At 42.4% G+C, this 15899-nt stretch overlaps 1 protein-coding gene across 2 annotated transcripts in view; it reads left to right on the top strand.

The window, feature by feature from the left end:
• The window catches only part of Nell2 (neural EGFL like 2), a 286357-nt gene that overhangs the window by 51423 nt on the left and 219035 nt on the right, over positions 1-15899 (top strand). For both annotated transcript variants that reach the window (XM_036208219.1, XM_036208218.1), the window contains exon 4: positions 10240-10390. In XM_036208219.1, coding sequence (XP_036064112.1) covers positions 10240-10390 — 151 coding nt within the window. The remainder of the gene's footprint in view (positions 1-10239; positions 10391-15899) is intronic.

The raw sequence follows: 15899 nt of genomic DNA, 5'->3' as shown, positions 1-15899 counted from the left end.
TTTGTTTCAAAATAGCCACCCAGGGAAGTGTTCTGCTAGAGTGAATCTTGAAGAAATACAGAATCCATAGGGCTATGATCCAAGTGGGGCCAGGCTACCCAGCAAGCTGGTAGCAGAGCTTGACATCATTATTCACATGGTACTGGGTTTCCAGGTATGAGACACAAGCATCATCCTATCTTTTTCCTTTATGAGAGGTCTATCCACATGGCTTTCCCCAAATGTATTTATTACTAACTTTCCAATCATGCTCCCTTTTAGGCCCCAACAATCCAGCAAAACCAGTAGATATAGCTTGGAAATCAATACATAATCACATATTAGTCCATTTCTCCTTTCAAGAAAAATGTATGACTATGTGTACTTCTCAAAGATCTAGCCACTGTATGGGTTTCTCTCCATCAATGTCCTTCATGGTTGTCCCATAAAGAGGCTCTGATGTGGTGGGTGGTGGTGGCGGCGGCGGCGGCGGCGGCGGCGGCGGCAGCAGCAGCACTCGGGAGGCAGAGCCAGGCTGATCTCTGTGAGTTTGAGGCCAGCCTTCTTCTACAAAGTGAGTTCCAGGAAAGGCACAAAACTACATAGAGAAACCCTGTCTCAAAAAACAAAGTAAAACAAAACAAAAATACCAAAAACCAAAAAAAAAAAAAAAAAAAAAAAACCCAAAAAATAAAACAAACAAACAAACAAAAAACCAACTAAACTTAAGAAAAAAAAGGCTCTGATGCTGCAGATGTCCTTTTCTGGTACCTGCATGGTGTACAGAACTACCAGTAAATCAGGCCTCAGTCTTCTCTTCCTCAGCCAGCTGATTATAGGGTATACTCTAGAGCCCCAATAAACCAAACACCAAGCCGTGCCTCCCTTCCAGCACTCCCCTTTTTTTTTTCCTGACCCCACTCCATGCTTGCACTTCCATGCTGTTCTTCTGTGGTTCTGGAATCTCCAACTTTCTGGGGTTTCCATTGCAACTTAAGCTTCACCTTTACAGAGGCAAGCGGTGGCGTCTCAGGACCTCCTCAAAGAATGCAACGTGTTGCTGCCCTAATTGGTTTTCTTCAACCTCGGCACAGGATTCCACGGTCCCCTCAGTCTTGCCAATTCATACCCGGAAAACCAGTGCTGCATGAACAATGATGTCAAGTTCTGCTACCAGCTCGCTGGGTAGCCTGGCCCTGACGGGATCACAGCCACAAGAGAGTGTGTTTCTTCAAGGCTGACTCTGGGAAGAAATGAAACACTTCCCTGGGTGGCCACTTTGAGGCAAGGAGAGCCTTTGCTGGAACTCTCAGTTTATGCTTCCTCTTATCAAACAAATGAGCATTTTCATACGTGGTAGCCCTGATAGGTAGAGTCTTGCCCTCAGATTGTCTTTTGTATTGTCTCTTATGGAGTAGGAGGCGTCTCTTTAATGGCGCCATAATCTCTTCAGTAATCACACCTGCTTCTGAACTGCCTTGTCAGCTCCACATAATTAAATAATCTCTCTCATAATCACGGCTGCTTTTGAACTACCTTGTCAGTAACTTTAAACTTACACTCTTTTTCTCACTAAATTGTACGGTTTTTATATCTGTCTGTTCTGCTTTTGGCTTCCTCTCACTGTTGACACAGGTGAGGTCAGGCAGTAACTGTTACAGTACTGAAATACTGAAATGAGATCCTGTCTCGAGATTTCTTTCACTGAACAAATTAGTCTTTCGCTTTAGAGTTCAGCTTTACTAAAGTTCTCAGGGCCTCAGACAGGTCCTTTGCTGAATATTTCATGAATAGTTTCTAGTCAATTTCTTAATAGATTTTTTTTTTTTGTTCCCCTCTAAAACCTCATGAGCCAGGTCTCCATTGTCCACATTTCTGTCAGCATTCTGGTCTTTTTCATCAGGCTAACCCACTGATCTCTGCTTAGAGCAGTCTAGAGACTTTCAGGGCCGAAGTTCTAAACTCCTCCATCAAACTAGTTTCATAGGAGGAAGAACCACATGTTCAGGTTCGTGCCAGCTGCAGGCTCTTCTTCATTGTGAGTTTCTGCCTTGGTTATTTATCTCTCTGATGGGATCATAAAAGCAGCTTACAGAGGAAGGGTTTGCTCTGACTCACAGTTCAAGGGGACACAGCCAATGGTGAGGAGAGCACGTGGTAACAGGAGCTAGGGGCTGATGGGTGCACTGCTTCCTCATCCAGGAAGCAGAGGAGGAAAACAGGGATGTTCTGGATGTTCTGCTCACTTACCTTTTTGTATTAGGTCGTATCCTAGCCCATAAGAAGTGCCACATGCATGGGCATGACACTTCCCATCTCAGCCCAGTTTATAAGCTCCTCACAAACATGCCTAGAGATCTGTCTCCTGGATGAATCTGTTCTTGTCCAGCTGACAATTAGTTTTAAGTATCACTCATGCCTATCAAGATCAGTGACAGCAACATATCACTAAGCAATGTCGCTGCATCTCTTTCCTGTTTGCTCATCTAGCAATCCTCGAATGAAACCTCCTATCCAGGGGTTTAGGTTTCCTTCCTAAACAAACTTAAGCAACTAAAGATATGAAATACTTCATCTTATAAATGAGAAATTATACTCACTGCTGCCAAGGGTCAGTCAATGATGTGATTTAACATTACTTTTGTGGGCTTATTTTTGTAAAAATAATTTTAAAAAAGAGTTACACAGCCAACATGTTTATAGTCTGCAGTACCTAAAAATGTGTACTCTTTGGCCTTATAGAGAAAATTTGCTGATCATTAAAGAATGATACTCCAGTGGAATGTCTGAATGAATCAGACATTTGGGAAGATGTATTATGTAGGGAACAGTCTCAGGTCTTCCACAAAATGCATTGCTCACACATGGAAGACATTCATTGTTCTCTCATGTAGCAGATCAACAGGTAGCCCTGGGCTGATGGCAATTCTTCCACCCGAGATTGTCCGAAGACCAAGGTTTTGGTCGGTATTCTACTTCAGATGCCCATCTTTATTGACATAGACTCTTTTCATCATATCATGAATGGAAAGAAAGGAGAGTGGGGTTAGTCTCCTTTTATCATGAAAGAGGATTGTGATCTGTTTTTGTTAGCATACAGTCCATTGGGCAGAATTACACCTGGACACGTAAGCTGCAAAGAATGATAGGGAATAATGCAGTTTCCAAGTAGTAGCCACGTGCCCACCAAAGTAGGTGATTTTACTTCTAAGACGGGGAGGAGAGCTGTTCCTATTGGAGGGCAATTCAGAGTCAGCCACAGTGACTCAGTCAGCTCATGGTGTTGAAATACTACTAATCTTCATTTGCAGAATTCTCAAGGAAAAACTATGTAGCCTGTATTTTGCACATACTAAATGTCAAGTAAAGGTTTTTTGAATCAGTGAAGTTGCCAGAAAATCCAAGGTGATGCTTAGTCTGGAAATGGTTTCTTTGTGGGGGAAATTAGGCCAAAATGGGACTAGTCCAGCTTGGTGGGTGTTATATTTGAAATATAAAATAACCCATAGGTTCATCTGTTTGGCCACTGGAATCCATTGGTGGCACTATTCTGGGAACTTGTGAAGCCTTTAGAAAGTTGGGTGGGTGGGGGTTGGGTTGCCTGGCTAGTAATGGTTCTCAACCTGTGGGTCATGACATCTATGTGAGTCAAATGACCCTTTCACAGAATTCACATCAGATATCCTTCAAAGCAGATATTTGCATTATAATTCATAATAGTAGCAAAATTACAATTATGAAGTTGTAATGAAAATAATTTTATGGTTGAGTGTCACCACAACATGAGCACCTATACTAAAGGGTCACAGCATTAGGAAGGTTGAGATTGACTGAGAAGAAGAGCGTCATTCGGACTTCTTGTCCTGTATCTGCTTCCTGTTCCATGGAACTGTAGGCGGTGAAGCTTCTCAGCCACATTCTCACTGCCAAGCACTGCCTGCTACTATAATGGAGTATATCATGTAAAGTCATGCACCAAAATAAATCATGCCTTCCTTTGTGTCTGGTGCTGTCACAGAGATGAGAAATATAACAGAGACTTCTGGGAGTGAATCTCCAGCACTGGTGATGGGATAGCTTCAAGCAAGGTGAATGAAGAATTAAGTTTAGATAGTAGGTATCTTTTGTACTTTGTACAGGGCTCATTCCAACATTTAAATCATGAGTTTCATTTAGAAAAACTCGCCAGGCAGTGGTGGCGCACGCCTATAATCCCAGCACTTGGGAGGCAGAGCCAGGAGGAGCTCTGTGAGTTTCAAGGCCAGCCTGGTCTACAGAGAGAGCGATCCAGGACAGCACCAAAACTACACAGAGAAACTCTGTCTCAAAAACAAAACAAAACAAACAAACAACCCCCCCCCCCAAAAAACCTCCAAACCCCCAAAAAACCAAAAAGAAAAACTCCCCCTGGTGGGAACACTTTAAGAAGGTACTGTGATGGGTCGAAGCTGAGATGATGATAGCAGCAGTGGGGTTGGGGCGGTGCAAAGGTGTTGGAACAGCTCATTAGTCCTGTGTCTCGGCGTCCAGCAGGCCTCCTTCTACAGACCCAACACTCTGAGACCTGAGCAGGACTCATCCATTCCAAAGGGGCAATGAAGCACATGTCTGGCATGAACCTGGCAGAACATTAAAGTCTCAACCACGTGGTTGGGTGTGCAGGGCAGAGGGACAGGCTTGAGACAGAAGCCAGAGCTCTGTAGACTGTGCCAACCCAGTGGGTTTGAGAGTGATTTATTTCAGAGGATGGACAAATTTCCAGAGTTCTTATTGAATTTCTGAGAGGACATGGTTCATGTCAAATCTACTCCTATTTTATTTTTTATTCTTAGCATTATGATTCCTCTGTCTGAGGAATCCAGAAGAGACAGAAAGGGGGGTAGGGGTAATCAAGGGCAGAAATGGACAGATTTTCAGTTTCATAAAGTCTGGACTGAGAAGATGATTACAATGCATTTCTTGTCACTTGGTAATGTCCTTTGGTACTCTATAATGCTGTTTGCTTTCTTAAAGTGAGAATAATCATGACAGAAAAAATGAAGTTTAATTTGGATAGGGTGGCTAATCATGATAAGTGTGACTTTGGTGTCTTGTTACTCAGAAATAATTTGATTATTATAATTAAGGAAGAAATATAGAAGAATAAAACTCTCCAAATTGATGTCTTAGGTCAAACAGGCCTATTAAGAGGAAGATGAAATTGTGTCTTTCAGCATTTCACCTCTGCATAATTGGCAGGGCACCGTGGTCTCTCTCTTTGACTACTCAGCAAAGATTTTCTTAGAATCTGCTTGTGCAATCCACAGTTGCACAATCCATAACCTTCCCATTGTAGGCATGTGAGACCATGTTGTAGCTCTCCACCCATTATTCCTTTCTATGAAGAAATATTAATACAATTTTAATGATCTATAGTACAAGTACCACTTTGATCCTATAAATATTGTATTTCTTTTTGAAAACAATCTTTCTACTAGTGCCAACAAAATTGTGTATGTATAAGATAGGTGACATAATTCAAAGAAACACAATTTGTGAATTTATAAAATGTAATGGTAAGGCAAACCATGGTTGTTAGCATCCAATCAGATCAAAAGAGACAGATGGGCCTATGAGAGGGCACAGCAGGTAAAGGCGCTTGTCATGCCAGCCTGGGGACCGGAGTTTGAGTCTCAGAACTCTCCCAAAGGTAGAAAGAGGGACCCTATTCTATAAAGTTGTCCCGTGACCACCACATATATGCTGTGGCATGCACATTCTTGCACACACCACACACACATGCACACATGTGCACACGCTCATACACACGCTCCAGAAAGGCACTCAAACTAATAATAATAAAAAATAAAACAATGGAATAAAATATTTATTACATGTAAGATTTTAATACTTTAGGTTTGAATTCTAGAGGCATTTAATTGTGGGCCCCTCACATTCTGGACACATTTTGTTTTACTTTATGAGTGAAAATTTCAGTGTGGGGGTCAAATGATTCGAGTCAGGTCCAGCAGTCAGCAGCTAGATCCAGGCAGTGAATCTGACCTTCGTTTTTGTTCAGTTGGCCAGTTACTGCCTGTGCTCCTGACCCATCCTATTAATGCTTCTTATCACCGTGTGATGAAGTCACACATGCTGATGTGGTATCGGTCCAAATTATACTTAGTTTTGGGTTTGGAAGAAACTTTTGAGGTTGCTGTGGGTTTAATGAGAATCAGAATGTCAGAGTCGCTCTTAGGAGTGTGGCTTCTCGTTCTTGACTGTTATCCTTGTAATGAAGATCATATACATGTAGATTACATTGTGGTATCAGTAGACATTGCCTGTCCCTTGAACTGTGGTAAATTAATCCCAGGTAACCCAGTAACCTTTTTTTTTTTTTTAGTTTTTTAAATTATTTTTTAAAATTTTATTTCAAATTTTATTTTTTTAATATGGATATTTGTGTTTTAATTTTACATATCAGCCATGGGTTCCCCCATCCTCCCCCCCTGCTGTCCCCGCCCCCACCCTCCCCCTATCCCCTCCCCTCCATTCCCATCTCCTCCAGGATCAAGACTCCCCTGGGGATTCATTTAAACCTGGTGGATTCAGTACAGGCAGGTCCAGTCCCCTCCTTCCAGACTGAGCAAAGTGTCCCTGTGTAAGTCCAAGGTTTCAAACAGCCAGCTCATGCACTAAGGACAGGTCCCGGTCCCACTGCCTGGGTGCCTCCCAAACAGTTCAAACTATTCAATTTTCTCACTTATCCAGAGAGCCTGATCCAGCTGGGGGCTCCACAGCTTTTGGTTCATAATTCATGTGTTTCCATTTGTTTGGCTATTTGTCCCTGTGCTTTTATCAATCTTGGTCTCATCAATTCTCGCTCATACAGTCCCTCCTCTTTCTCACCATTTGGACCCCTGGAGCTCCACCTGGGGCCTGGCTGGGGATCTCTGCTTCCATTTCCATTAGTTATTGGATGAGAGTTCCAGCACATAGTTAGGGTGTTTGGCCATCTGATCACCAGACTAAGTCAGTTTGGGCTTTCTCTCGACCATTGCCAGTAGTCTACAATGAAGGTATCATTATGGATTTCTAGGGGCCTCTCTAGCATTTTCCTTTTTCCTGTTCTCACGTGATCTTCATTTATCATGGTCTCCCACCCTGCAACCTTCCACCTAACCCACCACCCATTCCCTCCAAGTCCCCAGAGCCTGGTACATTCAGTAGAGGCAGGTCCAAGCCCCTCCCCCTTCCCCAAGGTTGTATGAGGTGTCCCACCATAGGTAGTGGGCTCCTAAAAGCCTGCTCATACACCAGGGATGGATTCTGATCCTACTGCCAGGGGCCCCTTAAGCAGATCAAACTAAAAAACTGTCTCTCTATGCAGAGAGCCTTTTAATGTACAATTATTTGAAAACTGTTTTCCTAAGGATCATTTTGTTTTAAAATTTCAATTCACATCACAATAGTTTAGATCAGCTTAGTTTAGTATGTAGCTGAGAGGGCCTATTGTAGGAATCTGGCTGCTGTTCTGAAAAACCTAGTTAATTCAGAGATCATGAGAAAAGTTTTATCTGGACATTATGCTTTTGTAAAAGTTAACTTAAAAGAGGATTTTGCATCCCTGGAGTATGAATCACCATGATGTGGTGGAACTCTGTTGTGTAACCATAGGAAGCAACTCGTCTTGAGTGGGGTCCTTGATCTGCCACTTGAATTAGGTGGGTTGGTTCCTGTGTGTGGCCAGGATTGCTTCTGACAGTTAGAAATGCAGTACAGTCACAGAAATGAATGGATTTGGGGATAACTGTGCTATGACCCCCAGTCATCTTGGGTTTTTGTCTCTAATCTGCAGTTTATAATGAAACAGAGCTGAGCCTCCCACGCACTACAGAGTGCTCTGAGGGTTAAACGGGATTGTTTATGTTTAAAGGCTTTGCAAACTGCATACAGTGTTAATAAACTTGTTAAACTTGACTCTTAAAATCATCGCCATTATTTTACACTTACAGTTTACACTATGAAAATGTTGAAAGTAGAGCAAAAGGGATGGGATGGGATAGTAGACCCACGTTAGTGTATTTCTCATCTGAATTTAAGTGGCAATAGGGTGCAGCTAACATCTGAAAAATAGTAGACCGGTGAGTTTTGAAGCATCAGTCAGCTGTTCTGTATCTGGGAGCAGATGATATTTATAATTGAATCCACATATGATAATTTCATTGTCAGGGTATGGGGAAAATTAATTTAAGTTTTTACACAGTGCAGTATGTGGAGACCCTTTGATTCTTGGTGACTATGGCTGTGATACTTTTTTAATTGGAAAAGAAGGAAATAATGCTTACCCATTTTTTGTTATTGTAAGATAGATAAATCCCTTCCTTAACCTTATTGTTGGCATGCTGAAGATACTTGAGAGTGTCCATATTCTGACAATCAGCTATCTGACAAAGATATCGAGACAACACTCTGACTTATAATAGCTACAAAAAAGTATTGAGAATAAATTTAGCTGGAGAAATGAAAGACTTGCACACTGAAAACTAAAGAATATTGTTGTAAGGATTGAGGGCAACACAAATAAATGGAAAGATATCATGTACATGAGGATTTGAATAATTAATATTGTTGTACTGCCCCATCACCCCAAATGACCAAAGGGTTCAGTGAGATCCTACCCAAAATTCCAAAGACTTCTTTCAAAGAAGTACTAAAAATTCCTAAAAATATGTGGATATAACAGTCTCTATGTATTCAATCAATGTGTTGTCTATTCCCCATGTACATTTAACAGAGTGAGATTTTTAAAGTAAACTATAATTTGTTTTTGTTATGTAGTGGCAAGTACATGTGGTTACCAAAAGCTGGGGGAGTGGGGAGCTAGTCTTGTGACTGCTTATTTGCTTCGGTGGTCAAATTCTTCTAACTGAGACATTAAAGTGGGCAACAAATAAATCTAGTATTTGTATACAGATAAATAATTATCAGAATCATGCTAACCTACCCATCCCCTCATACAGTTGCCTTTTTGTTTTTTGACATAGTAAGAAGATTTACAATCTCTTCCCAGTAAGTGTGAAATTGAGTATTAATAACCATACTCTTCACTATGGTGCACACCGGAGCTCTGGGATGCATTAATCCTGTAAAGATAAGATTTTGAAGCTTTATCCAGGATGTCCTGGTTTCCCCTATTCTCTCAGCAGTGACAGCCACCCGTCTACTGTCAGCCTCTCTGAACTCAGTGTTGAGTAGATTCCACATGAGTCTGTGGTGAAAAGTAACTGTGGGTTGGCGACACAGGACATATACTACTCTCCAAACTCCATTCTTCCTGTTGGGAACTACTTACCTGATCCTGTTTTCACCTAGAAAAGATGAGAATGTTTTGACCCCAACAGACTTCTTTTCTGATGCACATCAGTCCTGTGCACACAGTATAAATTAGAGAGCTTCATGCTTATGGTGGTCGGGTGCTTGGTTGAGAGGGTTTTGCTGACCGTTCAGCCCCACTGCTTTCTCTACTCTGTTTCTCTTATGTCTTGTCGGTTCTGAGTTTGGAATTCATGACCAAACCATATGAAAGTGCAGAATAAAGTTTCTCTTTTCTTAGGTTGGGCTGGGCTTTCGATAAGCCCATGGAGGAGGGGGGGTGGAATTAAGTCCTACGTATTTCTTTCAACAAATATGGTGAGCAAAATTGATCTTCCTGTTTCATCCACTGCACAGAAGGCTGAGAGTGACTAATTTCACTGATCTTTTCAAGAATCTATTTAGAGTGAGCCTTCTGGCTGAAGATTCCACTTTAGAGAGAGAGAGAGGCACACGGATTTTAAATGCAGTTTTCTCTCAGATGTCAGAAAAGCTACCTGGCTGTAGAGTGGCCGGTCGCTTGGGTCTTATTGTAGGACACACATCTCTTTGCCCTTGTTCCTGATGTAGTTATGGTAATAGGCCAGAGAAACTGTGTAAAGAGGGAAGTTGGGAGCTGGGAGCGCTCATTTACTGGGCATGTTCTTTGATCTCCCCCCTCAAAGGTGACATGTTTTAAAAAGAGATTTTTTTAAACATATGCATCAACTCATGTGATCTTGTGGTGCCCTGTGTTGTATACAGCATAAGGTCTTACTAGGGGGATTTACCATGAAAAGCTAAAATGTGTTATTTATGAGTTATTCTTTGATGAAGCTTTTAGAAAGGTGTTGTTTGTAAGTTGTATCTTATAAAATCAAACTCTAGTGTATTCTTAACGTGTGCTTATTATTTATTCAATTTTAGATTCCCCTAGAAGCATAAAAGCACCCACTGCTACAGCTGAGCACTTTCTCCAGAAGCTAAGAAATAAACATGAGTTCACAATTTTGGTGACCTTGAAGCAGATCCACTTAAATTCGGGAGTTATTCTCTCCATCCACCACTTGGATCACAGGTAGGTGGGGCTTGTGAAGGTTCTGGCATTTTCTTTGTGTGATTACGTTACTCTATAGAAGAGCAGTAAACACAAGCCTGCTATGAGAGATGCGTGAGGGACTTCAGAGCACAGAGTTGTATATATTATGCAGAACTGCAGACGGAGTTCGGCCTAAAAGCAGAGGAAACCACTGCATCGAAGCGTGTTGGGAGCACACAAAGGTCCACTTCTAAGACACGTTTGTCAGTTCCTAAATTCCACAGGGGCTATCTTCCTCAGTGTTAAAAGCAAACATACTTCTTAATTTCTGATCATTACCCACGAAAGTACTGCATTCCACCATCCACTTTGGGAAAGTGGCTGTGCTTAGAATTTAGTGATCTTATAATTTTAATCATATACATGTAGTTAACCTGTGAATCACGGCACTCACAGCTGTGTTCAGGAGTGTGGATTGAATGACAATGATGTCTTATGAGCACTTTCTACTTTTTTTCACATGTGGAAGGAGCTGGCCAAAGAGAGAAAGGTGAGGAGAGTCACCCATACCCTTGACATGGGTAGCTATAGACAGATATGCATATACTGAATAATACCTGAATACAGAATAATAGCATAGAACAATGCAGGCCTGAAGAATAACAATTCTGACAAGGGAAGTATCTGTGTGTTCATATTTTGACTCTTAGTCCTATTATATATTATCTATGAATCGGGAACGTCATATGGCTATCTGTGTCTCCAATTGCTCATCTGCAAAGTGGGATATAATGACTGCCCCTTCTTAGGTAATTTTGAAATAAAGTTTATAAACCCGAGGTGCTTTAGATACATAATAGCATTAATGATCTTCTTCGGATTTGGAAAGATAACTTATTCTTATTAGAGGTTAGGCAGTCTGAAACTTTCCAAATCTTTCCCAAATACCAAAGGGCAGACTTAATCAGAAGTATGAGAAGAACAAACACAGAAAGATTTAGAGAGGAGGGTTCTCAGGTACACTTGTTCTTAGGTTTTGAGGACTTCCTGCATTCCATCTTTAGCACCAAAGGATAATTTCATGGGGCTTGTTCTCCTCTGGGATCTGGCCTGTGCTAGAGGGGAGAGTATCATGCAGACATCCAGCTGGGACCTGCTTAGGACCTTGAGGGTAGGGTGGGAACAGGTGGGGAGCCCCATCTCCACACAGTTATTATAGCTTTCTCTTTGCCACAGACCTTTCTTTGGATACCCACAATGAGGTTGGGCCTGTGTCTATGGCACTGGACCTCTGACCATGTCAGCTGGGCTTTTAGAGACCATGAGTCACACAATGTAAAGGAAGACTATTCCTAAGGAGAATAGCTTTGTCATCTGTCCGTGCTAGGGACATTTCTCTTTTATGAACTTGCTAGGTTTTTCTTTCTCTGTGAAAACTGACAACTCAACCACCCGTCCTCCAGATGCAATGAGTTCTGTGTGATGGCCACTCCCAGGTTCCTTCCTTACCCCTCTTTCTGTGCTAACCTGTTCTGACTGCACCCTCTGCTCATTGTGTTCCTGTATTAAGTTCTACATGGTTTCTGTTTCTGGTGTCCCTGTATTAATTCTGTAGGTTGTTTGCTTATTCACCTCATATTTGTCTGTAATATCAACACATTTTAGTCAAACTAATACTACATTTGTGATATAGAATATCTTTCCATTTATGTAAAATGTGACTTATTTTTTAAGGCATTTCTTCTTCAGTGTGTGCTACCATTAGTATTCAGTAGAGGTTAAGAGTATAGCCCTGGAAACAGACTGCATCTCATTGCCCTACCACTCACTGGCTTTGTGACTGCATACAAATGCCCCACTTTGCACCTTAGTGTCCTCATCTGTAAATACATACAAAGCCTTTGAAATGTTAGTGAAAAAGGTCTACAGAAGCCCTGTAATCACACAAGGTCAACACTCTCATTCTCATCCCACCGATGAGACAAGCACACATCAGAGGTGCTGTGAACTTTTCAGAAGAGCTTGTGGTAAGGGCCTTGAGCCCAGGCTGCACCACTATGAATGTAGTGTTCCTGGGGAATCATCAGGCCTCTCTTCTGCTGATTTTCTCTCCCAGAGCATCACCTAACCATCTACTGATAGCATCAGGATCCAAACCCACTTCATCTGATACTGAGTCTGGTTTGCTGACCACCTCACAAGGATATGTCCTAAACGAGCACTCGATGGACTTTTCACTATACAGTTTTTTCTTTTCTCATTTCTCTCTGTGTGGGTGTGTGTGTGTTTGTGATATATATGTCGTATATACTTGTATTTGTATGTTCATACCCCTAACCCATGTGCATGTACACAGGGATAGCAGAGGAAGGTACCAGATGGCCTACTATCATTCTCTGCCTTATTTTCTTGAGGCAATGTTTCTTACTGAACCCAGAACTCACCATTTTTGGCTACATTTGTTGGCCAGCAAGCTACAGGGCTCTTGTTTCTGCCCCCTCCCCCAACCGGAGTTACAGGCTCATGTTTGGCCATGCCTAGTTTTTACACGGGTGCTTGGGATCCTCATTTAGGTTCTCACGTTGCATATCAAGCTTTTTTTGTGGGAGGGGTGTTTCAAGACAGGGTTTCTCCATGTAGTTTTGGTGGCTGTCCTGGATCTCACTCTGTAGACCAGGCTGGCCTGGAACTCACACCTGGCTCTGCCTCCCAAGTGCTGGGATTAAAGGCATGCGCCACCACTGCCCGGCACATCAAGCATTTTTTACCTACTAAGCCATCTCCTAGCCCCTGTCTTTTAAATTCTGATCCATATGTTTAGCCTCATCGTTTTGTAGACCTATAAGTGGATTTGTGGGTGTATCCATGGGAACAGATAAAACTGTGAACATGCAGATAAAGCAAAGGAAGAAACTCGGCTAAACGTTGAAGAGGATGACAGCATTCCTGATGCGCAGACAATAGACATTTTTCTGATGACCGTTTCCTAGGTGTCTGTAGTGATGGCCCCAGCAAATAAGGTTGGGGGTCATGCCATGTGGTGGCATCTTGCCATAGTAGACTCCAGAAAATCCCAGGTGCCTGTAATGTATGGGACAGTTATGTGCAACCAAGATTTTCTATTGACCATGCCAAGAGCTTCTGCTGTGTGACGTGTTGGTTTTCCATATTAATTGCTGTTCTTTGTGTAATGAGGTCACTTCTATCTGGCAATGACTGGTACAAGTCCAACTCTCCCTTTCTTGTTTCTTATAGCAAGGACTCTTCTGTGTTCTGCAAGAGGTTCAGAGTGCTGATTGTGGGTGAGGCCGTGTGAGTTTGGGAGACTTCCGCTCTTGCATGCCAGTTAGAAAGCTAATGGGCAAGTGTCTGTGGATTTGGGCTGCGTGACTTAGAGGATAGAGTGTCTGTAAGGAAACAAATACTAGATCAACAACATTACCAGTAGAGATGCCATGAGGCTGTCTCCATCCTGGCTGTAGTCCCCTTCCTCTGGGATAATTGCAGTGAGCCATCACTATCACGGGGAAGTAAGGAGAAGGCAGGATGTGATGGAGACTGTGGAGATGCTGGCTCAGCTCTGGGGCACACAGACTGAAGTGGAGCTGTGCAGTAGGAGAGTATGTGTCAGCACAGAGGCTGGCTTGCTCTGTGGCTGTGCAGCCTCCTTCCTCTCTCCCTGTCCAAGCCTACTCAAGTGTCTATGAAGCTACGCTTGTCCTTTCCAGTTCCCACCATCCATTTCTTCTCACATTGGATTCCCAGGCAGAGTTAGTCTCCTTCTTTTTGATGTTCCGATGTAGAACACTTCTGCTGATTGTGTGCATGCTTCATGTGTATACACTTCTATTAATTCCACACAAGACACTGAACAACCTTCCTAATGCTGTGACATTTTTTATACAGTTCCTCATGTCATGGTGACCCCCAACCATAAATTACTTCATTGCTATTTCATAACTGTAATTTTGCTATTGTTATGAATTATAATGTAAATATCTGATATGCAGGAAACCTGATATGTGACTCCCAAAGGGTCACTGCCCACAGATTTAGAACCACTGATGTAAAGCAACCAGGTTATGACCATTCTTGTTCCCAGCCAGCCAGTGTCATCCCTGGGGAAACCAGGTTTTTTCACTGAAGACATTACATTTTCTTTTGTATGTATGTATGTATTTGTTTATTCATTCATTCATTCATTCATTCATTTGTTAAATATGTAATGTGTGGGCATGTACATGCCTCAGGACCTATAGAGGTCAGAGGACAACTCACAGTAATTGTTCTTTCCTCTCATCATGTAGGTAGGTTCTGAGGACCGAGCTCGGGTTGTCAAGCTTGGTAGCATAACCTTTACCCATCTTACTGGCCCCATGGAAGGCATTTTACAAATAAGAGTGCAATAAAAAAACTAGACCTCATCTCATCAGCAGTGTGTTGGACCTGGCACATACTGTCTAGTGAGAGTTGGAATGTCATGAGCTGGTGGGTATTAATTTGTAGGTTATGATATGGAAATTAGTAAGACATGGAAATCAGTAAGTGTGACAAAGCATGGGCTTTAAAATCTGTATTTTGACAAGCTTTAGCTTTTACTGTTTCTCATGTGCTAGCCTCTATGCACAAATAGATACTAGACTGTGGCATGGGAAGAAGAGGATGGGGGAGAGGTGGACAGTGTTGTCAAGAGTCCCAGGAGACAGGTGACATGACATGACCATGGAAGGGTGACCAGTGCAGGAGAAAGAGGAAGGTAGGAGAGGGATTGGGTGGGGTCAGGGAGGTGGGAAAAGAGCAACAAGGACTAAACATGCATGGAACTCCCATAATGAAACCTGTCACTGGATGTGCTACACTCACACAGTAGCCAGCACCAGAACCAGCATAGTCTCTACAGAGATCATTGAGATGACGTCTTCGAGTTAATCTCCACAGTACAGAGAACCAGTGCCAAGCATTCTGCAGCACAGAGCTGCCTGCGACCCTGGCACCTGGTGACCACTGCCATGTGGCTTCCTCATCCTTTTCTTCAACTCGTTTGTGTGAAATCTTCATGACTGACAACACATTTCTGCTATACAGTTAGGTCATTACTGTCAAGGATTGTATATTGTTACATATTAAACGTGAAAATCCCATTCTGTATAGCGTGTTGTCACACAGTTAGATGCTTAAATAAATATTCAACAGATGAAGGGACAAGTAAAAGGTAGAAAGTGTGAACATGTCTGTGACCTCGAATCATCAAATCTGTCACTGCTTCTGTTGGGGTGGAAAACGGAACTAGGGGAATGCTCAGGTGTCTGTGTGGATGTGTCAGTACCCAGTCACTTCTGAAATGTCATTAGCTCCAGCATGAGCGATCCGGTCCACTAACAGGCAGCCACTGCATCAAACCAGCTGTAAGACAAGTTCTCTGAGAATAACAACTCCTGTAACGAGCTGTTCCACATCTGGAAACCTAATCACACAAGCTGGTTGGTTTGGACATGGACTGATAGGCCTGCCCTGGATTCTGCAGTACCCACAGGCAGCGAAGAACAAG

Source organism: Onychomys torridus, chromosome 16, assembly GCF_903995425.1.
Source record: "Onychomys torridus chromosome 16, mOncTor1.1, whole genome shotgun sequence".
NCBI classification, from domain to species: Eukaryota; Metazoa; Chordata; class Mammalia; order Rodentia; family Cricetidae; genus Onychomys; species Onychomys torridus.
Note: the sequence above shows the minus strand (reverse complement) of the source record. Positions and strands in the feature narration are given on the sequence as shown.